The sequence below is a fragment of the Ambystoma mexicanum genome, chromosome 6p (genome assembly GCF_040938575.1).
Source record: "Ambystoma mexicanum isolate Mex_15411 chromosome 6p, UKY_AmexF1_1, whole genome shotgun sequence".
Lineage (NCBI taxonomy): Eukaryota > Metazoa > Chordata > Amphibia > Caudata > Ambystomatidae > Ambystoma > Ambystoma mexicanum.
This window is the reverse complement of record NC_090935.1, coordinates 909028279-909056274: the sequence shown is the minus strand read 5'-3', so window position 1 is coordinate 909056274 and position 27996 is coordinate 909028279. Positions and strand designations below refer to the sequence as shown.

At 49.3% G+C, this 27996-nt stretch overlaps 1 protein-coding gene across 4 annotated transcripts in view; it reads left to right on the top strand.

The window, feature by feature from the left end:
• The window catches only part of YTHDC2 (YTH N6-methyladenosine RNA binding protein C2), a 2707399-nt gene that overhangs the window by 88633 nt on the left and 2590770 nt on the right, over nucleotides 1–27996 (top strand). For all 4 annotated transcript variants that reach the window (XM_069625524.1, XM_069625523.1, XM_069625522.1 and 1 more), the window contains exon 2: nucleotides 26429–26593. In XM_069625524.1, coding sequence (XP_069481625.1) covers nucleotides 26434–26593 — 160 coding nt within the window. In that variant the 5' untranslated portion in view covers nucleotides 26429–26433. The remainder of the gene's footprint in view (nucleotides 1–26428; nucleotides 26594–27996) is intronic.

Here is a 27996-nt window from a genome sequence, read left to right as displayed (position 1 = left end):
AGTTTACCCTCTTCTCTTCGCACCCCAGACCGTATTGTGGTCGAATTGGCCGTGGCAAGCATCCCGGAAACCGGATAGCCACTTACCACTGGACCGCGAATAAAAGGACCGCTCCTTTTACCTGAGAACTCCGCGGCTGGTTTCTTCCCTGGCAGTACAACGGACTCCTGTCTTCCTCCCCGACGAGATCCTCTCTTCCCCCGGACGGAGCACCGACTTGCATCCGCTGCAGGAACAACTGCCCCCGCTGGAGTATTCTCACCACTTTAAGGTACCGTGTCCGCCAGGCCTCCCTTTCTAAAGATTGCTACAAGGTAATAATAACCCCTTAACCTTCTGGACTGGGCTGGCTGCCTTGACCCTCTAACTGGTCCCTTTCTTTTGGTCCAACTCTTTTTAAACCTTTGCAAGACTCTTGTGCACTTCAACCGTGTGACCTTGGACACATTTCGTTCTGATCCTCTTAAAGTGGATCCGGCCTACTGAACTCTAACTTCACGGTTTTACTTGCCTCCCTCTCTTGTTTTGTTCTTGTGAAAGTGTTGGGATCTGTTTCAATTTATACTCTGCCTTTCTCTCCCTTTTAAACCGAATTATTGGAGTGCCATCTGCGTTAAGCGTTCACCGCTGTCTGAAAATAAGTGGGGCTTTACTTAAGACTTGTCTAGTATTCTTCTAAGGGAGTGTATATCTTTTAGTGACCGTGTTTTTTAATTGCTTACTATTAGTGCCTGTGTGTTTTTCTAGATGTGGTTTTAAATAAATAATTATATCTTTTTTACACCAAGCTCTGGTCAGTGTTCACTTGTTATACTGTGTTCTTTTGACCTATTGTGAATACTCTGTATACTGCCTAACTCTTCTTGAGGGAAGTCTGACTGCTCAGCCACAGCTACCAAGTGAATCTGTGTGGTACAGACTGCTACCAAGTGGGTTTACTGCCAAACACCTGTAGTCCTAAATCTTTTGCAGTGGTCGCAGAGGGAACTGCACAGGTTTCTGCCTAACAGTCCCTCATGAGGGTATCGTTACAGCGCCACCTATGTGATTTCACGGTGGCTTGCAACCGCCATTCCATAACGAGGAGCTCATGATCTGACCAGGTCACAGATTCAACCGTAGGGTTTCCAACCCCTCCCCCTCCCTCCTCCGAAACCAGCTGCAAGTCAATTCTAGTATATGTTTGGTGGGGAGGGGAGAAGAACGTGTAACCCCCAGGCGTTTGCCAGCATTTGCGCCATACATCAACCCAGTAGTACTCCTGTAAGAGGTCCCTCAAGGCGAGTGTATCTTTTGTGGGTGCTTTTGGTCCCGTCCCTTTGGCCGACCACCAGTCAAGATGGGGGTCTGTAATCAGGCCCAGGATTGTGGCTCCCTCGGCCCACCCGTCCATGACCCCAAGAACCTTGCGGATAAACTTGACTTGGCCGGCGTTGGGCGCTTATATTGTGGCTAGTGTGACTCGTGTGCCCTGGCCTGACCCCTTGATCGCAAGAAATCTGCCTCCAAAGCCCCTTTTCGTCTCTACATCGGTGAGATGCAGCGATTTACCCAAGAGGATACCCACTCCCTCCTTCTTAGAGGATTTGTGCGAGGCCCAGAAGTTTCTGCCTATCTCCTTTCCTTTGATCGTTAACTCGGTCCCCCTTCTATAGTGGGTTTCTTGTAGGAAGAGGGCCAGTAATTTCTGTTTGCGGAATAAGTTACTTGTGAGAGACCGCTTGTTTTGCGAGTTGAGACCCTTGACGTTGAGCTTACCGATCCGACCTTCAACCATGGTCATCGCTATCCTTGCCCTGTGAAGCCTCAGTGAGTGCCCCCGTTATCATCTGTTGACTTGAACCCCAGAACCATGGCATGGCGTTCCCTATTTCTTTCCCCTCCCCCCTCCCCTTCCCCTATTTCCCTTACCCATTTTGGTAGGCGTCCGTCTCCATCGCCCGACATACATCGGGTTTAGTCAACGAACCACCAGGGCCGCTGCCTGGGCCCGAGAGATAAATAGTGTGGATCGTACCCTCCAGGTTATACCTATAGGAACATTTTACAGGTTTAGTCGGAGTCCAATCCCTCTACAAGACCTCCCCCACCCCAGTCCTCTCTACTCCCGCTGCATGTCTCATAGGGGCTGGGTCCAACCGTGAACTAGCTTCCAGTGTGAGTTGGGGGGGGGGGTCTTCGAAGGTCTCGGGGGGGGGGGGGGGGGATGCACCTGGCCACCCTCCGACAACCGAGAACAACACCACTCTGTGTTTCAGACAGGTGGGACCCAAAACTTTCAACCCTCAATTTCGGCATAAGCCTCGCCAACCGTGGCAACATCACAATACAACATAACACGCCCCAAAACATGAAGGAGCCCATGAGGGCCCTGCGGTCAAATGCAATACAACACAACAACACCACATTTCTTAACTTCTCCCATTCCCTCTCGATCACTCGGATCCATTCGCCCGTGCCTTGGCATCTGCAAAAGTGGAACAAATGTTTCTCCTCAATTTGCCGGCGGTCGCGGGGGGCGAGTGAGCGAATGAACCACAACAGATGCATTCCTTTTCTTTTCTCCTCTGTCCCATAATCATGCAGGTCCTCCACGTCCCTCCGAGGGGTGCCTGGTTTTTCGGAATTTCCGGGTGCCCTTCACTTTGTGTTTCCCCTGGCTGAGGTCAGGGCCCCGTGGGGCCCAGCTCGGGCCTCTGTCAGATCTGCCGTTCTCCCCCGAGGGCCCCGGGGGGACCCCGATCAGTTCGTCAATGCCTCTTTGGATGTCTTCTTCTGTAACGAGCTGAAAGTTTTCCCCTTGCCACTCAAAGGATAGGTAGAATGGGTGTCCCCAGCGGTACCGGACCCCCTTCTCCTGCAGCCACATAGTGATCGGACTGCATTTTTTCCTCATTTGTACCGTGAGGGCGGATAGGTCCTGGTAGATTGCCACCCTGGATTTGTCGAATTGTATCTCTCTTAGGGTTCTAGCTCTTTCAAGTATTTTTGCTTTGTCTCTGTAATAGTGGAACTTCGCAAGCACGGAGCGTGGGCCCCTTCCGCCTCCACCAGCTCGATGAACCCTATCAATCGGGATGGTTTCTCCGGAGTCGGTTCCCAAGACAATCCTAATGATCTCCTGCACTTTGCCCTCCAGGCCGGTCTGGGTCTCCCCCTCCACCTCTGTCAGGCCGAAGAATCGCAGGTTACATCTCCGTTCACGATTTTCCATGTCGTCCACTTTGAAGCGGAGCTCCCCCTCGCGCTGCTGCATCTCTTTAAACCTTGCCTCCATCTGAGCCTCCAGGAAGACGGTGGACGCCTGGTTATTCTCAACCCCCTCCATTCTGTCCTCCAACGTGGAGACCTTGGCGGTGAGGTCGGCCAGCTTGGCTCCCATGTCTGTTCTCATCCCCCTGATTTCGTCTAGGATTGTCTGGATATTGTTCTACATGGTGTTCATGTCGGGGATTGGCGTGGGTGGGGGGTTGATCTCCATCTCTTGTTTTCGGGGAGTGAATTGGTATCTTGCCAGGGTTTCTTTCCAACTCATGGGGTGTCTCCCCCTCTAGATCTTCGTGGTTCCTTGAGGTCTCCCCCCGGGGCTCGGGGAGACGGTCCCCCGGTTCCGTGCCAACTCCGATGAGGTGTGGTGGTTAGAACGGGCGGGTCATGCCCCTACCCCCCCCTCCCCTGACAGCCACTACTCACAGTTGCTCTGACGAGGGCCGGTGGGTGCATTCAAAGGTCGCCGGGGTGGTAGTCGCTGTGGATGGCGAGTAGTAGGTCCATCAATGGGGTGGCGAACCCCACGATGGGCCCGGCGCTTCGCAGAGGGGCCCAGGCGCGCTACCGCGTCGGCCCGGGCCTGTTAGGTGTAGGCCTCTAAGGGTTGTGTCGCAGCAGCGGCCGGGGGGAGTCCTTATGGTAGTTGTTGCGAAGATGTTCCCCAACGCCTGGGGGGCGAGGAGAGGAAGGGGCCCGGGCGCGCTCCTGCGATGGCCCGAGTTGGGATACACAGACGTGTGTGCGGCAGGCCGGGGTCCGGCCGTGGAGGCCCGGGCGTACTGACGTCCAAAACCGCTGTAGCGGGAGCCGAAGGTGGGCTCGTCTGGGGAGGCCCCCGCGGATGAGGGCCCCTGTTTCCGAGGGGCTCCCACGGGCTTTCAGTGATGCCGGCAGAGGCGCAAGGTGTCGATTCCTCAGATTGATCCCGGCGCGGCGCTCATCTGCGGAGAGGAGGGGCTTCACCGCGTGCGCGGCACGGGCCTGGAGGGGGGAGGGGGAGCGCGGAAGCTCCAAGTCAAATATCTCCGGGACCAGGGCATCCCCAAAGCTCGGGAAGGTGTCTCCGGAGTCCCCAGGAGTTCCCCCACCGGGATTCAACCTTTATAGGAGGATAACGTTCCTTTTATCGCAGTTTACTCCACAAATCTCTCGGGGCTTCAGGGGAGCTGAACAATCAGGCAGCCGTCACGCCTGCGCCCCCTGGTGGCCTCAGCTACCCCCTTTATGTTTATAACTTCTAACACTGTATGTATACTCCTGTACATTATATAGTTTATCCTGGTAATCTCTCTAAATAGATTGTAAGTATGCAATTGTACATTCATGTAATATTGTAAATTTATTCATGTAACATTGTAAGTCTCGCATATACTTTCTTCTGCGCCCGGTAACCTCTGGGTCTGGAGCGCATTATAAATAAATAAACAAACAAACAGAAGGGAGCGCGTAGAATAAACCCACCCACTGGTTGTTTGGAGGATAAAGACCCAATCAGCATTTCTACACGGGAGGAGAGGGGCACCCAGAACTGCAGACAAGGATAGATGGCCTCCTGGGAGGTGTCGTAAGGAGAAGCCAGCACACACCCAGAGTGGCGGATCGAACCGCAGCCAAGCCTGCGGAATGCTCAGCAACCCTGCCGAGACACAGACTGAAGAAGCAGGGACTAAGAGTCTCAGGCAGAGGGTAATGCTTGAGCGGCGTCACCAGGAACTGATGCCGAAGCCCCACCAGAAGACAGTGGGAAGGGAGCGACAGAGCTCCGGAAAAGAGAAGTTGTGTTGGCCTATTGGAACACCAACCCAGAGGATACAGAAGGTACGTGGTTGCTCTAGGAATCCTGGAGGAGGGCGGAAAGGCCCAACCAGGCTCAAAGGTGGGGTGAGCAAAATCTGACCCAAAGGCAGGGTGAGAGACCTGAGACACCAGGGAGGGGTAAAAACCAGGTGATAACCAGGGAGAGTACCACAAAATTCCTTGGTGGGGAGCCCGATGACCGTAACCGGTGTGGTTTTACATACCAGGTTCTTCCCAAGGGAGGAATACTCTCTGAGACTGAGCCAAAGTGCCTGGTAAATACAAGGAGAAAGGGACTAATCAAAGACTGATCTGCAACCCAAGGATGGGGCTGGGTCACAGAGGTTTCATGGCCCGAGAGGCACAACTAAGACAAGACCGTCAAGAGGGCCTAACAGAGGTAGCAATAGCAGCTCGTAGCAACTGGCCCGGGAGATCTAGCCAGGCGTTCCGGGTGGTGGGGTTTGTATGGGTTTTCAGAGGGCCCGGGGAGCCAAGAAATAGATGAGCTGGGGGTCAGCCCTGGAGAAATTTGAGTTCAGACCCCCCCTGACAGGTGCATGCCCGACTGTACCCACCCCTGCAGGAAAAATGGAGGAGGCCCCGGTGTCCACCAAGGAGGACATAGCTGCCCTGATGGAGGAAATCGGGGGCATGTGCTCGGCAGTAGGCCTCCAACTGGACAAAATAGAGCAGGGTTTGGACTCAACAGATGAGAGTACAAGGCCTGGAAAACAATGAAACTTATCTGGACATGCTAGGAAGCAAATGGACATGAAGCTATTGGAATTGGAGAGAAGGGAGTCTGAAGTGAAGGTAAAAATTGATGACTTCGAGAATAAAGAACGAAGGAACAATCTGCATTTTTTCGGACTTCCGGAAAGAGAGGTTGAAACCGAGGGAGACATAAAGCGGACAATCATGGAGGTGTTGAGGCTCCTGTTCGGCTCAGATGTACTCGATGTACCTACAATCGATAGGGCCCTCCGTGCGGGGGGAGGGGCAGGGGGCCCTAGGATTGTGCTGATGAGGTTCCATTACTTCTCACAAAAGGTGAAGATACTGGAGAAGGCAAGGAAAGTAGGCCCAATTGTTGATGGCACTGCCAAAATAACAATCTATCAGGACATGTCGGCTTTCCCGCTAGCCTGAAAAAAAGAAGTGCGGGACCGCTGGGGCTTCTGCTTCTCCATTTCCTCTGAGCATGCGGGCTACTTGTACAGACTCGTTACGGAAGACGACGTACAGAGGGTGATTGTGGAACTGATGGGAGACTCCCAACCCCCGCCGCAGGGCCCTGGGGAGGTGATAGAGGGAGCAAGTAGCAGAGACTGGCTTAAAGATAGACAGAGGATACCTGGAGCACAAGAAACTTAAGACCCCCTCTGGGGCGAAGGGGAAATCGCTGATAGTGGTGAGGAATGGGTTGGTGGTGACAACGTTGGTGAAGGAGTGACTCCGGGAGAATAAAAGTGGCTGCACCCAACGGGGGCCGCTGACGGGTTGAGAACATGAGGGGAGAAGGAGGTGGTGAGGGGGGGGGGATGAGGATGCTCGAGATACTGTGCCAGGGAGCTCAGGGAAAGGAGCTTTAGTTTGGTTGGTCCCGAGTTTGGGGGGCACTGGTGATTTGATCCCGTACTAGGAGACTGATTTGGGCGGGGTTTAATGCCGAGCAGAAGGTGAGGGGGAGTCTGGGTGGTAAATTTTTTGCATAGTTCAGAGTGTGCTGATTCAAAGTTGGTTTAATATCTGGTGTGCCCCAGTGATGGAGGCCCATCTCTGGAACTGTCTCGGGGAAGGAGAAAGTATATATGGAGCTTTTACAGTGAAGTAATGTCCGGACTGGGTGAAATGTGCATCGGCTCCATCAGCGTACGAGGCCTCTACTCGCCAAACGAGAGGTCAAGGATGCTTCCCGAATTTAAAAGGGCCCAACAGGACTGATTGTGCCTTCAGGAGACGCACTGGCTGAGGGGTAAAGAACCCTGACTGCGATCTTGGGAGGTGGGGGAGATAATTGTGGCACCTGATGTGAGGAAAAGGAGGGTGGTGGCAATCCTGGTTTCAGCCCGAGTGGGTTTTTTGGTGGATCGGTTCTGTCTGACCCGAATGGGAGATGCGTGTTTGTTAGGGGCCAACTACAAGGATCTCGACTGACCTTGGGCTCCGTTTACACTCCAAATGTGGGCCAATGCGAATTTTGGGAGGAGGTGAGGACACTCTGATTACGTTTGTGGAGGGTCAACTGGTTTTGGGGACGATTTTAACATGGTGTTAGACTCAGTGAGGGTCTGTAAGAGGATGGGGGAGGGACCGGCCTCCAGGGTGGGGGCTGGAGACACTACGTTTTGGGCAAGTGAACACAATTTTGGGCTTGGTCAACTCCCTCATGGCCCTGGAGGGGGATAGGCCATTGACTTATATTTCAAATGTGCACGACTCATTCTCACGCATAGACCTGATCTTGGTGGACAAAACACTTAATGCGCAAGTTTTGGACATATAGGTCGCCCCAATCACGTGGTCGGACCACAACATGGTGAGGATTTCAGTGGGCATGAGACAGTCCCCGGTCCAGGGCAGGAGCTGGAGGTGTAATGATTTCCTGTTGAAGGAAAAGGAGGTCAACAGGAACTGATCTTGAGGAGCGAGGACTACTTCTTTTACAAGGACATCGGGGAGGTGGGAGTTCAATCCCTATGGGAGGTCTTTAAGGCAAAAATGTGGGGGTTACTGATTAAGATAGGCTCACTGAAAGGGGGGAAAAGGAAAACACCCTCCTCAGAAAAATAGAATAGCTACAGCCGGGCAGAACTCAGGGGAAAAATATGTCTCCAGGGAAAGTGAAAGAAATCCAGCTATATAAAACCCAATTAAAGCCCATCCTTACTCAGGATACAGAAAAGAAACTGAAATATCATGAAAAGGAGGATGGGGCTGACAAAATCCTTGCATGGAGACTGAGGGAGGAGAGAAAGGGGAGAACGATTTGTAGTATAGTGACTGGGGAGGGCGAGTTATGAAGTACTATAGCAACTTCTATGCATCAGAATGGAAGGGTGACGAGAGTCAGATAGAGAAATATTTGGGTGGGCTTCCCCTCCCGGGGCTTGCCCAGGAGATGGTCGTGAATCTTGAGCGCCCTATTAAGACAGATGATGATCTGCAGGCCATTTACTGCGGGCCGTAAATGGCATGAAGTCGGGGACAGCCCCAGGGGAGGATGGTTTCTCTGTCAAGTTCTATAAACTGTTTAGGTTGTGGCTTGCCCCATGCTTAGTAAGGGTGTTTAACGCCCGTCTACAGGGTAAGTCCTTGCCCCCCACAATGTTGCTTGCAACAATCGTAGCAATCCCAAAGGAGGGGAAAGACCCCATCAGGTGCTCTTCGTAAAGACCCATCTGCTTCTTAAACAGCAATGTAAAAATTCTGGTGAAAATCCTGGGGACGAGACTGGATGAGGTACTGCTCCGAGACGGTGTCCAGGTGGCTTACAAGTTGATTGGTCCCACCAACTCAAAGGGAGAAGTCATCCTTGCAGGGCTTCTCTGTCGAGATGAACTCAGCGATTCGGATCTGTAGCAGGGCTTCACCGGGCAAACCAACGGTCCAGGAGTTGCAGCAGCCGCCCTCTTCCAGCCCATCTTCGGTTCTTTTGTTCCAGGAGTCGACTCTGCCTTCCAAGTCTAGAGACTTGCCTTTTATCCAGATTCCTCCCATACTAAGGGTAATGCTTGAACACATGAGGGACGACCTGAGGACCTACTGGACCTACCTGGAAGATGTAACTGCCCATCCATTGAAAGTGAGGGACTACCTGTGGTCCCCCCTCAGGTCTGAACCTCAATGCCTCAGGTCGCACCCCACCCTCAGGTTGTTTTGGTTTGTTTGGCGTGACACGGAGGCTAACTGCACATTTTCGACATGGCCCTCCCCCTTGTCATCAGTATGGGGACACCCATTTGACTTTGCACTCCAGGGGCTGACCTTCTCGCAGAAATGGTCAGACATGGGTCTTGAGCGGGCGGGACAACTGTTCAACGATAGGGTTTTTCGGGTCCTGAAAGCCGTGCAGGGGGTGTTGGGGAGGGATTTGGTCTCAGTTTTCCAGTACCTTGGTGTCAATGGGGAGGAAAAGTGGCGAGGGAACTAACAATGGTAGAGATGGTTATTGAAGTTTCTATCACATGAAGGGGTATCTTGTCCAGATTGTATAAAGCTTTGAACGAGCTCTGCCTAGAGGGGAGACAGACATTTCAGAGGTACTGGGTGGATCTGGTGGGGGAAGAAGTGACACAGGAGGACTGGGCGCGTATTTATAAAGTCACGCTCCAAGGTAACCTGCTCACCTCCACGGTTAAATTATTGATAGGCTGGCATGTAGATCCCCTGAAGTTGTCCAGAATGTTTACGGGGGCCTCTCCAATGTGTTACAGGGCTTGTGGTCAGAGGGGGGTCCCTGTCCCATATGTGGTGGCGTTGCCCCAGAGTACAGGTGTTCTGGGCAAAAGTGCTGGGTTGGATGGAGGAAATGGGCAAAAGTGCTGGGTTGGATGAAGGAAATGACGGGAGTTAAACTAAGCCTGGACCCCTGGAGATACTCTTGGGGGTCCCAGATAAAACAGGGAGGAATATAGACTGCCCAAAATGTGGGAATCCATGCTGAGAGCACTGGAAAAGTGAAACTCTCCCGGCCAAAGAAATGTGGGAGAGGAAAGTGCACATTATGATGGTCATGGAAAGACTGACAGCATTGGTACACGATGGGCTGACTGGGTTTAATGAGGAGTGGGGTGCACTGCTTATGAGGTGGACTGGACAAGGGGTTTATATATATGACAGTAGACACTCTTTGAGGACTGATCCTTGGAGACATGATGAAAGGGGTATCGGCACACCAGAACTAGTTCTTGAGATAGGGGTAAGGGGGAAAGGTGAGGTGTTGTGTTTTCTTTTTTTGTTTTTTTTGTTTGTTATCAAGATGGGGTGAAGAGCTTCTCCAGAGCGCTTTGGGAGATGTTGATTGGGTGAAGCGGGAGGGGAGAAGAAAACTGGGAGACTAGGAATGTCTTTTTGTATTGTGAAGTTGAATGGATAGTATTTGAAATTGTATTGTTGTCTTAACAAATGGCAATAAAAAAAATGAAGTTTAAAAAAAGGTTAGGTAACATAGCGGTAGGGTTAGGTAGGAGTCGTTTTTGGACAGAGGACACTTTTTAGTTCGGACATCCTGACAACTGACGAGCACCTTTTTAGTAATCTATATAGGCAGGGAAACCCCTCTAGCAATAGGGTAAGTTAGGCATTATTATTAGTTAAATAAACTTAGACGAATCCCATGATGTCGTCCCTGAGGGTGGAGACCCTTTCCATGAGGCCAGGGAGGAGAGGCCGCTACCCGATAGTCCCCCTGGGGTTAGCACTAAGCGGATGGATCCTCCGGTGAGGGATTCCCCCTCTGGGATAGAGGAAGGACCTCAGGAGCCAACTCGGTACAACACACCTTAACCCACCATTCTTTCCTCATCTTCTTTGCCTTCCCCTGATCCCATAGGTTCCTCTTTGTATTTCTGTTACAGAAGTAGTATTGTTACTGGGATGAAGATTAGGGCTGACTCCACTGAGCCATCCCCTCAAAATACTGTGATGAAGAAGATTCACAGAGCCCTAGGCAACCTCGCAGAAAACCAGAGTGAACGGTCTAGTTATCCAGTCTCCAGTAGCTTAAAGATGGAAGAGGGACTAATGCTGTTGTCAGTCCATCTTCAGAGGCACTGCAAGCGGATGTCCTTGCACGCAACAGGAAGAGCGGAGCCTGCTGCTGCTGACCGGGGCGAAACGGGGAGAGTTCCCGGATCCCTACCTACTCTGCCGAAGTGCGACATGCCAAGAACAATCAAGACAGAAGGCCCAGGCACAGGAGAGCGCTGCACAACACAGGCGAGCAAGTACGCACTGCACGGCTTCACCGGAGAGTGGCAGAGCCTAGCAAACCAGCGTGGGTACAGGAAACAGCTTAGAAGAGCTGCAAGAAGACTGATGCAGATGAAGGACCGGGAGCCTCGAAAGAAAGTACAGGGCTGCCTCTGGGACATTTGAGAAACCATTGTAAAGGGGTCTTGGACCCACAGTATGAAGGGGGCCTGGGACCCACACTTAAGAAGCTGGAAAGAAGGGGCCGTGGACCTGCAGATAAGTCAATAGAAGGGGGTCTTGGAACCACATATGAGTAGCCTAAGACCCAGATTTGAAAAAAGGAAGACCCTGCCTGGAGAGTATACCATGGCTCCCTAGTGAACAATCGAGAGGAGCATAAGAAGGGGTCTGGGACTCACACACGAGAAAGACAGCCTATGGCGAGAGAGTACACTAGGGCTGTCCAGTGATCTGCCAAGAGAAGCCTGAGAAAGGCCTGGGGAAGGGAGAACTTCCCCCAACCATAGTGAATCGCCAAGAGAAGCCTGAGAAAGGCATGGGGAAGGGAGACATTCCCCCTACTTTGCAAACCATACTGTCCAGAAGAAAGGAGTCATTCTTCTGAACCCTGAAGAGACTAATCCATTTTAGTTTTGTTATAAGTGTGAGGGTTAGAAGTAGGTTTTTGACACAGGACAGTGGACTTTTTAGTTACAGACATTCTGACATTTCATTAGTTTTATTTAAGGCAGCAAACCTCTCTTGGTGTTGGGGCTAGATGAGTTTGTTTCTTTCTTTCTTTTAATATAAAATAAGTCGCCATTCAAAACCATTCCTCCTGTATGTCAGTCTCCTCCTTCCACACCCTCACAAAACCTAATAAATGTCCTCCAAGTGTCCACCTCCTTCTTCCGACCCACCACACTACCCACATGCTAAAATAGACAGATTCCTTAAATGGATGCACACGAGTATGGACTTCCCAAATGTAAGCACTGTTGCCAGCCGTTCTGATCTGTCAACCGGCTCAATATTTTCTGAATCATCTGCAAGGTTTTGCCTAAAGTTACTCCTTCACATCCAATGCAATGGGTTGCAGCTTGTGGGTCTTGGCTGTTATATGCCCTTTAGTATGATGCAATGACTAAAACCCTTTAAGACCACAGTGTTCTGTGAACCCTGTAAGATAGTCTTCCTTGAGAGAATCTGTGTGGCTTCTTTTTGGCTGAGAAATCTGTCTGCGCTTTCCTGGGTGGTTCTATGGACAACTTTTGGTTAGAACATCCCAATACAGCAGATCCCTTTGCGCTTTCCTGGGTGGTTCTATGGACACCTTTTGGTTAGCCCATCCCAATACAGCAGATCCCTTTTTTGTTTTTGTAAATATCATTTTTATTGCAGTTTTAAATGCATAACAAAATAAGAGCGATGCCCTGAACACGAGAGACAACTATCCTGAACACATGAAAATCACCAATTAAGGAGTCTCTCTGACAGTCCCCTTAAACGTTGGGGTCAGGGGGAATAAATGTAGAAATAGTAAACAGTACAGATATTCCAGATCTCTGTGGCAGGAGTCTCCAAATATTTTCTGTTGTGGGAGTAAAAGATATACAGCCTTACTTTCCACCGTTTCTAGCCCCCAGACTCCCATACACCTATATTCCCATACCTCAGTAACGACAAACACATACTTTAAAACCACAGGATCATGCTACTTAATTTCCGACTACACCCACTTGAAATAAACATTGACTGTTCTTGTGACTCCCTCTTCTGCAGATTTCCCAGGAATCTAGTTTAATGTGTCATCGGCTCTCTGTTTCTGAGAAAATGTATTGTGTCTTGCCATGTAACCTTCAGCCTAGCTGGTTTGAGCAACCCTGCCTTTACACCCCGGGCAATAACAGATTTTTAAGCATGTTAAGCTCCTCCTCTTTACTGTCGCTGGCGCCAGGTCAAGAAAAATGTGTATTCTTTGCTGCGGGTATCTGAGATTGACTTTTTTAAAGTTTTGTTGCTGTCTGTGTCAAGATCCTCTCTCTGTCCCTAATGTCTGACAGTTTACCAATGAGTGTTGGTCCTAATGTGGATTCTGAGGGCTTCATAAGGGGGCACATTTTGATTCTATAGCACTTCTCAATGTATATGGGGCTCTTCGTCTATCTCCAGATCTAATAGTTTCGTGAGCCATGTAGACAGAAAGGCGATTGGATCATACCCTTCTGCACCTGACGTAAGGCTGAGGATTCTGACTTGCTTAGCTCGCACAATATTTTCCAGGTATTCAAGCCTGGTTTCCAAAACTTTGTTCCTCTTAATGACTGCCTCCATCTCCTTTTCCATCTGTTTCCCCATTGGGGTTATTTGGGAGCATTGCTGGTCCAACGTAGTTCTCTGTTCCTGTGTGGAGGTTCTGGATTCCAGTTGCAGCACTTTCTCCTTCATTTGATCAAACCTATTTTCCAGCCTCGATACAGATTTCTCAATGCGCCTAAGGGGCGGTGAGGCTAGTCTGGATTCTTCCTGACTTGGTTGCCTATTACATGGTGCAAAGAAGTCTGCATCCGCCCCTTTATCCTTTTTTCTAGTCTTTACAGAAGCCATTTGACCCCTCTTTCTGCCCAAAATTCAAGATGCACTAGGGTAATTATGGGAAAATGGTCCTGTTTGATTCAGGAGAACTGATGAGTTGTAGGTCACTATCTGTAACACTGTGCCTCTGTGTTCAAACTGTAAATAATGTACTGGGAAAACAGCAGGATGTTGTAGAATGTGTTCAAGACCTTGGTCTGAGGATGGTTAAATTAGCCCTCAGTAAAGATGTCGGCTTCAATTTTAGGTTCCAGTTGTATGCTAGAACATGGGATCTTGCCCACATCAAAGATGGCTGACATGAACTGGATTGATTTGTGGAAACGCCTTCCACGGGATCCCCTGATCTCTCCTCATAGCCCGGACCGTGGTTTTGTGTTGAGGGTGGGTCGGGAGGGGAGAGGTAACTTTCATTGTCTTATTCCCAAGCACTCAACTCGACTCCTCGTTGATCGTGACGTTCCCCTGCTTGAGTCGCCAGCACAGGGCACCGTGCTCAGCACATTCTCCTGGGCCATCGCTGCCCCTCGCTCGGCAGCACCTCTGCAGTCGGCTGGAACCTTTCCCCTTTCTCTCAGCAGGCTTGCAGTGCCAGGTAGCTAACACAGGCCGGCGCACCATGGTCCATGGACACAGAGCCTAACTGAGATGCTCCTGTACTGCCGCCATCTTAGCCACTCCCCCAGCAGATCCCTTTTCTATCACATAGATCTTGCATATGCTTCAACCACTTGTATCCTATGATTTTAATCAAATTTCTTTTTGGAAGCACGTGGTTTAATCAAAGCTCCATTGAATGACTTTTCTCCACTGCCAGAATTACTTCCCTGTCAGAATCCTCGTCATCTCTTGGCCTATCATCCACTGGCTGCATCCTTAATCCTGCATTTTCTCCATACTTATGAGGTGTCCATCCTTGAGGACGGGACCGGAACACTTTTTGCTAAGCACAAAAATTAGTTTCCCTTTTAAAAAATTGTGTTGTGAGGGAGGTGCAGCAGCATGGGCATGGCCAGCCCCACCGACTCCACCTACCGGCAACACACGTTGGTCCTTTTTTCTGCATCAACGGGACTGTATGCGTGGCATAGCGCACATAATTCTTTGCTGCGCAATGGGTTGCCATAGGTTTTTTCTTTTTTGGCACTTTCAATCTATTCCTTCACCCTCGGCAACAACAGTAATTTTTTTATGACGGGTGTTAAAGATTTTACAGCCTGCGCTTCATGCAGCTGGCATTTTGCTGCAGCAGATACCCACGCATGATGCCTGGAGTGTTCAGGCCCTGAACACAGGTGGGAGGCCTGCTCATTCTGTCACACGCTTTCAGGGCTCTTCGTCAAAGATTGTTACGGTAGAGAGAGGTCTTCAGCGCATTGCCGTCAGGTCACATAAAGGAATTCATCACTTCACAGGTGTCGGGATATTGGTTAATTTGGGCACCCTGGGCAACGGGAGGGACGCTAGCCCTATAGCAGTTAGCCAATGCAATACCGGGGGCTGCTTCAATGCCAAGTTGGCTTCTACCCGTGTAAGCACTGAGGTTCCTTCGGGGACTTTAACTACAGCGGTCACCAAGGTCTCTCAGGGTCGTACCGGTACAAGCACTGAGGACCTCTCGAAGTCTAGTTCCTGGTCTTCGATACCCGATTTGACGCTTCAGCAGTGATTGCCTTCCTACAATAATTAAGGGCGTTTGTGTGTAGATGGAAGGATGCCAGAATCATCTAGCTTAGGCCCTGCTACCAGCTCGGGTATTCGGCCTGAATACCTCTCCACATTGAGACACAATTTGTCGTTGGATGCTGAGCGCCATTTCAAAGGGGTTGCAAATGCACATCATGATACATATGGTGTGGAGAATTGGTCCAGTCACATGAGCATTCCAAAATGTTTCTCCTGCTTTGTGGTAGTTTGCCTTTGCAAACAACTTCGGTAATCTTGTTCTGAATCTGTCAAAGGATAGGAATTTGGAGTTTGAGTGGAAGAGCCTGTAGCACATAAAGAACTTTGGGAATCAAGTTCACTTTCAAGCTTGAAATCGTTCCAAATAGGGGCATTTCGAGGGGATTGGGTCCTCCGACGTATTCCATATCTATGACATGTAATCACCACAGCTGTGCTGCTTCGGAAACTTTTTTCTGCGTCCTGCGTCGATGACGTCGATGCGCCGTCATCGAGGACCTCCTCCGACGTCATCCGATGTGATAAGTAGGACGCACGACGCCCGTAGCCTCAGTTCCGTTTTTTCCGCGAACGTGTTGCTTCGTGAATCTCGGTTAACGCCTCGACTCTTTGGAGTTCTGTTCTTCTCGGTTCTTCGAACCTGTTCGTTTTTATAAATCCGTGTGAAGATGTGTTCCACTTCGTCTTCGACCCCGCGTCCGGGCTTCAAGAAGTGCGGGGAGTGTGGGTCCAAGATGTCGGTGACGGACTCGCACGACGCCTGCCTCTGGTGCCTCGGGGAGGCCCACGACACGGATTACTGTATCGACTGCCAGTCGCTCACGTCCAAAGCCTTACGCGAACGTAAGAAGAAGTTGTCGGTAGGTCGGGTGTCCAAGCCCCGGAAGTCGAAGTCTGCCGGGCTTTCGACGGATGATTCGAGGGGTGACTCTCCGCGTCATCGTCGGAAGTCTCGTGGGTCTCCTTCTAGGAGTCGGTCTCGCCACTCCTCAGCCTCTTCGAGGCATTCTCAGAAGCGCCGACACCGGTCGTCTTCCAGGTCCTCTTCGGAGGACTCTGCCCGGCACGTCGCTTATCCCACCAGCCGTGCGACGCCGGAGGAATGGGCTTGCTTCGGGAAGAAAATGCTGGCGATTCTTGAGTCGCAGGGTACTAAGCCGTCCGCGCCCCCGAGTGGGGTTGGTCGTGAGAGGTCGAGAGACACCGCTCGCAAGAGTGGTCGGCACGAGTCACGGGAGAGGTCCCGTTCGGACAAGGAGACTCGTTCTCGACGTACCCATTCCAGGTCCAGGTCCAGGTCCCGGTCCTCGACGCGTTCGAGACGGTGTGCACCTGTGAGGTCTTCGAGGAAGACATGGACGTCTGAGGCGTCGAGGGCGTCGACAGGCTTTCTCGAGGCTCCGGCTCCGAGGAAGTCGTCGAAGCCGTCGACGCTCAGGTCGTCGAAGGACACGCTCGGGGCTCCGGCTTCGAGGGCTGTGTTGACGCCGCCGATGCTGGCGGCGCTGCATCTGACGTCGACGCCGATTTCCTCGACGCCGATCCTTTCGGCGCTGATGCCTGTTCTCTCGATGCAGGCGCCGATTCGCTCGACGCCATCGATGCCTTTCGTGTCGGAGGTACCCCGTGGCACGGGAGAACCCCCTAGGAAGGCTCTGGTTAAGAGCAAGCACTCTCAGGTGCCTTCTTTTCGACACCTGGAATATATTTCAGAGGCGGATGAGGATTCTGATGGCCTGGTTCCTAGTCAGGTTCCAGATGAAATTGTCTCGGGCCATAGTCAGTTTGACGATTTGAGGCAGTCACTTCATAATGCCAGTGGACTGGACACCTCTCCGGAGGTGGAGTTTTGTAGGCCTGAGCTTGGCTCTCATGCCGATTCCTCGTACCGGCGCCTTATGGCTAGGGTTTCTGAGTACTTGGGATGGTCTGCTCCCTCAGGGGAGTTTGTGCAGGATGATCTAACAGACATCCTTGATGTTGGTCCCCCAACTGACCCGGTACTGCCGTTCCATATGGCTTTACAGAGAAGGGTGGCAGCGGCTTGGACTGCTCCGGAGAGTCTCCCGGCGGTGGGCAGATCCTTGTCGCGAAAATACCGTCCAGCCGGTAGCGACCCCTGCTACTTGACCAGGCACCCCACTCCGGAGAGTTTGGTGGTGCAGGCGGCCACGGCCCCGGCGAAGCAGGCGTCGTACCCTACCATCCCTCCTGATAGGGACGACAAACGTTTTGATGGCTGGGCGAAGAAAGTGTTTTCTTCTGGTGGTATGGCGCTTCAGGCGGCCAACTCCATTTGTGCCTTGTCTCGTTTCACACACTCTGTGGAACTGTGTTGCGTTACCGGCTGAACATATTCCCGAAGGGGACGAACGGGATGGTTTCCTTGCTATGGTCCAGGATGGTAAGGATGCCATGTGTGAGTCCGTTCAGTCGGGTATGGACTTAGCTGAATGCGTCAGTAGGTCCATGGCGGCGAGCACCGTGATACGCAGGTTTGCGTGGTTGCGGAAGTCGGGGTTTGCTCCTGATGTGCAGTCCCAGCTCCTCAACATGCCCTTTGATGGTGAACACCTTTTTGGCAGCAAGGCTGACGAGAGCCTTGAGAGGTTGCAGACCTCAAATGCTGCAGCGAAGTCGTTGGGCGCTGCAGTTCACCAACCTCCGCCTTTTCGTCCTAGGGGACAGCAGTGGAGGGGTGGTTCCTTTCGCTATTACTCGTCCTTCGGTAAAGCGAGAGGAGCTGGCAGTCAAAGAGGCCAATGCAGGGGTACCAGAGGTGGACGACAGGGTACCCGTGGTGCCAAGGCCGCTCGGGCAGTTGCCTCTTTGCCCTCAGGTAACGCCGCAGCCGCTCCCACTCAGTCATGAGGCCATGTCCCATGGTTCGCCGGTTGGGGGAAGGCTGGCGCAGCATCTTGTAGAGTGGCAAGCCATTACTTCAGATGTGTGGGTTCTGGAGATCATAACCCACGGCTACTGTCTTCCCTTTCGGCACAGGCCTCGCGACAATCCACCGGGGAACTTCTCTTTGCAGAGTCTGGATCCGCTCCTTGCGCAGGAAATTCAAGCCCTGCTGGAGAAAGGCGCCATAGAACTGGTGCCTGTAGCGGAGAGGAACAAGGGATGGTATTCCCCTTATTTTTTGATTTCGAAGAAAGACGGGGGATTGAGACCCATCATGGACTTGCGCAGTTTGAACAAACTCATCAGGAAGGACAAGTTCAAGATGGTTACTCTCTCTCAAGTCCTCCAGGCCCTTCAGCTTCAGGACTGGTTGGTGTCACTCGGCCTCAAGGATGCTTACTTCCATGTGCCGATCCATCCCAAGCACAAGAAGTACCTGAGGTTCGCGGTTGGCGACTCGCACTTTCAGTTTCGGGTCCTGCCGTTCGGATTGACCTCCGCCCGAGAGTTTTCACCGAGCTCATGGTGGTGGTGGCAGCGCATCTCAGGCAAGGGGGGATTCACGTCTACCCCTACCTGGACGATTGGTTGATCCGGGGGAGCTCTCCCGAGCAAGTCCTGGATCATCTGTCCGTCACCTGCCACTCCCTTCACAGGCTGGGCTTCTCCCTCAATTTAAAGAAGTTCCATTTGACGCCAACACAGCGGCTCCAGTACATCGGAGCAGTGCTCGACACTTCCCTGGGGCAATGTTTTCCTCCCCAGGTGACGGCTCTTCACATTCAGCAGATGGTGCACAAGTTTCAGCATGCCCAGACGCTCCCTGCGTTCGAGTTCTTGAGGTTGCTTGGCCTCATGGCATCCTGCATTCTTCTGGTGCCAGAGGCTCGCCTGCGGATGAGATCTTTGCAGTGGGCACTCAAGACGCAATGGTCGCAGTCCTCCGGCAGGATGTCGGACCCGGTTGAGGTGCCGCCCTTGTTCGCCCGGGACCTTCTGTGGTGGGCCGTCAAAGGCAACTTGATGAAGGGGGCTCCATTTTGGCTTCCCTGGCCGGAGGTGACTATCGTGACGGATGCATCCAACGGGCTCATGCCAACGGGCTGACAGTCAGTGGTCGTTGGTCTCCGTCGGAGTCCAGACTCCATATCAATCTGTTGGAGCTGAGGGCCGTCAGGCTAGCCCTGGAGGCTTTTCTGCCGACTGTGCGAGGAAAGAGTGTCCTGATCCTGACGGACAACACAGTGGCCATGCACTACCTCAACAAAAAGGGGGGGGCAGGGTCACTTCCTCTGTGCAGGGAGGCGATGCAGCTCGAGTTCTGGGCCATCCAGCAGGAAGTTTCGATCTCGGCAGTTCATCTGGCCGGAGACGAAAACGTGACGGCGGACGCTCTGAGCAGGCAGAGCGCGATCTCTCACGAGTGGGAGTTGGCTCAGGAGATTCTCCTGGAGATCTTCGCCCTTTGGACGACCCCTCAAGTGGATCTCTTCGCCTCCAGTGTCAACCGGAAGTGCGAAAGGCTTTGCTCGCAGGAATTTCCTCCAAAAGGAGCCTTAGGAGACGCGTTCTTGGTGGAGTGGTCATTCCCGCTGCTGTACGCGTTTCCTCCAGTCCCCGTCATCCCGCAAGTGCTGCGGAGGTTACGGAAGTTCGGTTCCCGGATGATCCTCATTGCTCCGGCGTGGGCTCGGAGGACGTGGTACCTGGACCTTCTCGACTTGTCCATCTGTCCTCCACGTCGTCTTCCCTACCGAGACGATCTGCTCTCACGGGAGGGGGGTCAGGTTCTCCATCCAGAGGTCAGATCCCTCAACCTTCACGCTTGGCTTCTGAAAGGTTGAGGTATAAGGATTGGGACCTCCCTGAAGACGTGATGGAGGTTTTGCTTTCGGCCCGAAGGCCAGCAACAAAGTCTCTGTACCGTTGGCGTAAGTTCTGCGACTGGTGCAGAGTTCAGAATGTGGATCCTTTTGCATGTGACATCCCCATGGTTCTGTCCTTTTTACTTTCTTTGGCCCACAGGGGCTTGCAAGTGGTCCATCTTTAAGCGCTCGTCTGAGGAGTGTTCTTACTTTAAAATCCCTTTAATTTCACAGTTTCTGAAAGGGCTCACTAATGTGTTCCCTCCGTCACCTTTCCTGGTGCCCGGTTGGGATTTAAACCTTGTTCTTAAGTTTCTTATGGGTGCTCCGTTTGAGCCTTTACATTCTTGCCCTTTGAGGCTGTTAACTCTGAAAACTGTGTTTTTAGTTGCGGTTACTTCCGCTCGCAGAGTGAGTGAGTTACAGGCACTTTCAGTTAAGCCACCCTTCACTGTATTTCACAAGGACAGGGTTGTCCTTAGAGTTCGTCCTTCTTTTCTTCCGAAGGTAGTGACGGAATTTCATTTGGCCCAGAAGGTTGTTCTTCCGGCATTCTATCCTCCTCCGCATCCTGGTAAAGAAGAGGAGAGGCTCCATAGGCTTGATCCTAGGAGAGCTTTAAGCTTTTATGTTTCACGCATGTCCCGGGTCAGAGTGGACGATCAACTCTTTATTGGTTACGCTGGAAAGCGTTTGGGGCAAGCTGTGCCGAAACAGACTTTGTCTCGCTGGATTATTTTGGCCATCTCGGAGTGTTATCGCTTGGCGGGTAAGGACCCACCGGCTGGCTTGCGGGCCCATTCTACCAGGGGTATGGCTGCATCTACTGCCCTGCAGAGGGGTGTTCCTATTCGCAACATCTGTGATGCAGCCACCTGGGCTTCAGTACATACATTTGTATGTCACTATTCCCTCGATTCTATCCGAGCACAGGATCTGGCCTTTGGCAAGGCGGTCCTTTGCTCTGCTATTTGATTGGCTATTCTAAATTTTGATTCTAAATTCTTTCCCTCCTCCTTGCTCTGGTACTGCTTTGGGAGTCTGTCATAGATATGGAATACGTCGGAGGACCCACTCCCCTCGAAGAACAAGTTACTTTCTTACCTGGTAACGTTCTTTCGATGGGATGGTCCGACGACGTATTCCATATCGCTCCCGCCCTGCCTTCCCCGCTGCAGAATTTCTTTTGCGATTGCAGCTTACGTTCCGCAAGGTTTTGTGTCTGACTGGCAGTTTACTAATGTCACACGTTCTGGGGGAAAAAACTACAACTGAGGCTACGGGCGTCGTGCGTCCTACTTATCACATCGGATGACGTCGGACGTCGGAGGAGGTCCTCGACGACGGCGCATCGACGTCATCGACGCAGGACGCAGACGCCGAAAAAAGTTTCCGAAGCAGCACAGCTGTGGTGATTACATGTCATAGATATGGAATACGTCGTCGGACCATCCCATCGAAAGAACGTTACCAGGTAAGAAAGTAACTTGTTCTTCTAAATGTTTGCATCTATTGGAAAAGACCAGACAATAGGTTAGTGATCCGTTTATAGAAATGGCCATTAATTGGGGTGAAGCTAAACTGAGATATCTGATGTATTTTTGTTCCACTAAAACTGAGTCTCGTGATTGTGTCAAATCTGGGGCTTTATACTAATATTGGAAAATTGTATACCCTGAAATTGCTTGAAAGCAGCGTTACTTGATATGATATGATAGTTTATTTATATAGCGCCTATATACAATGTGTTTCAAAGCGCTTCAAGGCAAGGGAGGGAACAAGGGAAAATACAATGACATTCTTACAGGCCATGAACAGTAAGGATGTGAAATTAACTATCGTACTCAGCCTGACGACATTTCAGATAGTGCAAGAGCTAAGACATAGATAAGGAAGGGAGGGGGAGAGTGGGAAGAAAATGTAAACGGGCGACTACCGTACTAGGCCTGACGACATTTCAGATAGTGCTGGGGGTGAGACAAGCAAGAGGAGGGGGGAGGAGACAGGCGAGGTTGCTATCATACTAGGTCCAGGGACAATTCTAATAGAGTAAGTGCATAGAACAAAGTAAGGGGAGGAGATGGGGGAAAGGGAGAGGAGGAGATAACAGAGTAAGCAGTCATGAAGAGTGGAAAGCAAGAGGGGAGAGCAAATACAATTGCAGAAGTCAGTAGTAACACATAATGTTGCAAGCCTGCATACAAGATGAAGCTGGGAACAGGATGATTCATGGCCACCATGAGAAAGGGCGACGCACCGTGAATCAATGAAGTACATAAAAGTAAAATCCAGCATTGGCCACAAGACCGTGATGGTGAAACCAGAATGTATCAGGACAGACTCCTGCAGAAGTAGGCTGGAGGGGGGCAGGGGTAGCAGGGTAGAAGAATCAAACAAAACAGGCAACACCTGTGTGCGAGAAGGGGGGGGCACAAGGAAACATGACTGGGGGAACGGAGGGTGGGGATGGTCTTTGGGGACATCGGGAGTAAACACATGTTGGTGCAAGCTTACCTGCTGTCTGAGCAGGGGTTCGGGCTCTGGATCCTCTTGGTCCGAACAGGTCCAAACAGAAATTGCCCTTTTCTTTGACTGCCCTTCGCTTCGGACGCCCGGGTAAAATACACCCTTGATCTAAGAGTTAAGAGCAGGAAGGAAGAGGCAGGGCTGAGAAGGTGCATGGTGCTTAGGCCAGGTGACCAAGATCCACTTGCACCTGCTCCCCATCTGCAAAGGAAAAAAGGCTGGAGGGATCCTTATAGGGAAAAAGAGCGGCAACCAGGAAGGCACCAGGTGGGCGTGGATTAGGCCAGGTGACCAAGATTCACTTGCACCTGCTCCCCATCTGCAAAGGAAAAAAGGCTGGAGGGCTCCTTGTAGGGGAAAAAGAGCGGCAACCAGGAAGACAACAGGTGGGCGGGGCTTGCTAAGTGGGGAAAAAGAGCGGCAACCAGGAAGACACCAGGTGGACATGGTCACTACTAGCAGATAGTGTGAGCCACATTTATGATTAATTATATCCATAGATTTGAAACGTACGCTTTAACTATAGCAAAGCACTAACTAACCGTTGCTGGTGGAGGTAGACATGCCTTAGCGTTTCAACGAAGATAAATAGCCATCACTAAAACGGCACACACTGCATTTTGTAGCGATGGAAAGTAAAGTATTAAGAGTTGGTTGGCAGAGCATTATGGAAATGGGTTTGTTAGTACATATAAGAGAATAAATAAAAGCGACCAACAGATGCCATGTATTTTGTTTCTTTATATGTCTCTCTACATGGTGTGCGTTTCTCCCTTGTCGGTACCCTGTCGTTATGTTAACACATGGACTCAAGTAATACTAATTGTGATCATGTTGCATATGATGTATAGTGGAAAAAAGGATTAGATAATGCCCTGATGAAGGATTAGCAGCACCCCACAAAATATACCTAAATTGAAGTCTATGGTTACTTGGAACTACTAGAAAATATTTAAAGAAAGCAGTGCCCACTCACCCCTCATTAACTCTGTACTTCCCACTTTATCTAAAGAATCATGAATCTGGGAGCAGGTTAAACACATAGGGACTCATTGTCATTACATTAGTAATTTATGTTACGTTTACACTTTCACATAAGCGGGTCCCCGCTGCCAAATTTTGATAATTTGCACTGCAGGGTGGAAATGTAAAGAGCAAAAGACAGCATACAAACATGTATGCCGCTTTTTTCCCTTCACATTGGCACTGCGCAGTCCAAAGTGAGTAAACGCTGCCTGGCATGCTGGTATGCCAGGCAGCGTTTTCTTGTGATTGTGAGCACAGCACACAGTTACAAATAAACCCTGCCCAACATGCTCGCATTTTGGACAGCGTTTATTTGTATTGTATTTTTACAATGGATCCCTATGGGGTCTGTCTGCTTTATGCTTGTGCATAAAGCAGACAGCCCCCATAGGGATCTCCAGTATTTGTGCTGGCATGAAAATCCATGCCTTAGCAAATGCTGGAGCATTTGTATGGCAGAGAGGAATGAGATGGCTGAAACGCAAGTTGCATTCCTCCCCTATACTCAGCCATACAAATGATCGAAAATGGGAGGTAACATTAATGGAAGGTGTAAAAGCCATATGAACGGCTTTTACTCCTTCCATTAACTTTAACTTTAAGACCCCATTGAGCATGAGCCCCATAATGTGCAAGTTTCGATCAGTGTTGAGAAATGCATTTTTAGAAAGCACACCTAGTTATTAGGTTAACTAATATCCTTGAGGTAATCAAAGTACAACTATTATTAGACACTATATGAATGACGAAAATCTATTGAGTCTATGTTGCAATTCTGAGAGAATGTGAAATAATTCTGTATTATTTTGAGGAAATGCTTGTTTTGCTTTGATCAAAAACTTAATTTTATGCTATGCTTCTCCATAAATAGTTTTTTTTATAGAATAATTGGGTTTATAAAGAAATCTGTATATGTTTAATTCGGTTTTATGGAAAAAACTGTAAACTGAATGTGATATTATATTTTCTTAATTTTATGTACTTACATTGTAAAGGTTATTTGATAAACCAAATGCAATAAAAAAAAAAATAAAGCACACCTTGTGCACACATAACTGTTGTACGTTATATGCTCTTGAATTTGGGGAAAAAACTGTCTGAAATTGTGCCCCAGTAAGTTTGAAAAAATGTTTCATGTTATTTTAGCAACTAATTGAAAGCCAGATTTATGGTTCATTGGACAAAGTCGCCATCCAAGGCCTGCATTCCATGCAAACTATTCCGCAGGCCAATTTATTTTAAACTGAATATATTTTTTTTGTAATACAGCTTAAAATCACTTAGCACACTTAACTGTAATGAGCCCTTGAATTATTAGAATTTTTTTTATGTGTTACAACTGAAAAGTGGATATTTTTTACACAAAGATCATGTAAAAAACATAAATATAAGAGAAAAAAAGAAAAGAAATAAAACCAATCTATACCTAGTAATAAAAAATACATACTTTTAGAAAATTCCTAAAACAACCTAATCATTTCATAAAAGCAATTCCTTTGATAAAAAACTTAGGAAGGAAAGGGAAGAAGATCTAAGGACGGAAAATAACGGGGAAAAAAGCATTCCTCAACTCAATGTACAATATAGTGAAAAACCCTTTAACACAAATTGTTTTGCAAGAAGAGTGCTCCATTTCAGATCCCCGCAGTACATTAACGGTAAGAGCTGTTTCCTGACCCGTTATGAGCCTATCCCAAAACATTTCAGAGAGTAGGCGATCCTCAGTTTCAACCAATTGACGAAAGCACCTTTTTCTTACTTCCCCAGGTGCCCTCGCATTCCATCATACGATGTTTGAGGGACTGCTTTTGAGGATCTTCACAGATTTTACACAGTTGTTTTGCTTCGTTACCACATGCCCAACAAGACAATACCTCTCCCGTGTATATCAGGTTCAATCGGAATCTTAGAAATGTGTATCTTCCTTTGGGATCCAGGAACTTTCTCAGATATCTCAGGAGAAACCCCCTTTTCTTTTATCAAAGGAGCAAAGTGATCTTGCCAAAGTGAGTTTCTGCATCAGGTCTATGGTATGGATCCAGTCCATCCGCATTAAGTCCCCTTTGGTCTTCATTGGGTTAGCAATGAGGGTCGCCACATCACTGTTAACGTCTGTAAGAGCTCCCAATACTAATTTCTGTAAATGACTTAAAAGGGGCGATTGTGGTAGGTTCAAATGAACTTGCAGATCTTCATATAGCAAATCCGCCTGAGGGGCCACTATCTGACAATACAAAACAATGAGCTTCCAATTGACCTGTGTTTTTAGGGACCTGAGACCCAGCTAGTAGCGTATGCTTACTATAAGGAGGCTCTGAGGAAAACCCAAAACCTTTTTCCATATGATACCCTCCAATCGTTGCCAATAAAATTCCCAGGCCAATGGTTTCGCCTCCAGCCCTTGAATTCTAGTTAAATGACTATTTTTATTGCCTAACTTGGAAGGCACTGTGTTATCGCTATGCAGCATTTTCTCCTGCCATAATGTTAGCAAATTGTATTTCAGGCACATGTTACTTAACCGTTTCATTGGTTAACATTACTGATTGCTATGTTGAAGATTTAAGGGTTTTTGTGGTAAGGGGGTAAAGGATTGTGGGCGCAGGAAGAAAGGAATAGGGGAAAAAACAGGTTTGTGGGTGAGAAACTCCCTTGTTGGACAAGTAAGTAGAGGGATCGTTATCCTAACCTATATTTGTGAAAAATGCAGGTTGGGATGAGGTACAAGCCAGCTGCTTTCATTCATGTTATCAGCTGAAGTATATGCTGGGATCACTTATTTGAAATTGAATCCACGAAACCAAGTTTAATATGTAACTTGCTCTGTTCTTGTTTAGCCACAATGTCGCGGCCTAGCAGTGTTTCCCCCAGGCCGAGCAGTACCCAGGCAGGTCCTTCTGGTTCTGGAAGAGCTAAAGGATTGAAGGACATCCGGGTGGATGAAGAAGTTAAAATAGCCGTTAATATTGCCTTGGAGAGATTTAGATATAGCGATCAAAAAGGTAAGTTTGATGTGCTCATAAGATGCTGAACTTTATAAATGGTTGATATTATTTGAATATTTTGTGTCTGTTACCAGTGTGATGAGGGGTTTGGTACTAAGCACAGTTTCCCCTGAGCAAAATTCACCTAAATCTAGCCCCAGATAATAAAATGTTGCTTCCGACCATATTGAAGGCAGTAGCGAGAGAGCTTATAGGACTTGGAAGCACAGTGTCTTCTGCATCGGTGGTAAACAAAAATACAACTTACTCTGCCAGAGAAGCTGGCTCATTCCCTTTTCCTCTTCTCATTCCATACTTAATAAGTGGAAATGCCAATGGTTTTAGAGTTCTATGATCAATACCTTTTCTAAAATATTGGTAGTCAACAAAGGAAAATGGTAATTGTTTTTCAGTTCGTCAGCAAAGAAGGCTCATGATTTGCTTCTATAGCCGGTTTAATAACCGTGGTCTTGTAAGCAGCAGGAACCACACCATCGTAGGGAGCATTGGGGATACTTTTGACGAAGGGGGCTAAGGTTTACACACGGTTTAATGGCACTGGCAGGGATAGATACATTTCCAGGTTCAGTGTTTTTTTTAACATGTCAGTTAAGAAACCATGATAAACAGTGATAACCTAGAAAACATTGGTGCAGAATTATAGCCTAGAAACCCTTGGTATGTGAACTAAGTTTTGAATCAGATGGCTCTTGGCCAGCACGTTTGAGATAGGTTTGTCAGTTTGTATACCTATATTTTATCACTGATGTTTTAATAAAGAAATTGGCAAAAATTCCTAACATGAGACGTACAATCTGCAGTTTTGCAAAAACTCTGCCCTTCTTTGGGATTCAGCAGTACATCGCCTGCTGTAAACATTGATATAGATTTACCTGTGCCATCAAAGCATTGGGACAGAAGCACAGCTTTGAAGGCTGCAAGTGTCTGCGGATGATCAAGATGTCAAAGCAGTGGTATATCTCTCTGGGCAACCAGGTAGCAAGGGAGAATTTGCTATTTATCAGAATGTGAAGATGTGTAATGCCCTAGGCTAGGTTTGGGCATAGAGAAAGTGCAAAAGGCTGTACGTTTGGCATACTCTCAAACTGGTTTGCAAATGTTATAACGCATTTAGTTTTTGGAAATGTTTACACCATCTGTTAAGGACCAGTATTCTTACAATGAAGGCTATGTACTTGTTAGTTGGAAAAAAGAGATTTTTTCTAGTATGATTTGTATATTATTTGCATAATTCATGAATGTAAAGATGAATGATCGAATGAAGGAACAAAGAGATCAACAGTGGAGATGGGGGGCGTGGCCAAATGGAGGCTGAATAACAGGGAGACTTGCGTGTTTACTCACTGAAAAGCAATTTTTTCACATTCTGCCACCTTGTACCTCACACTGACTTTCCTGTT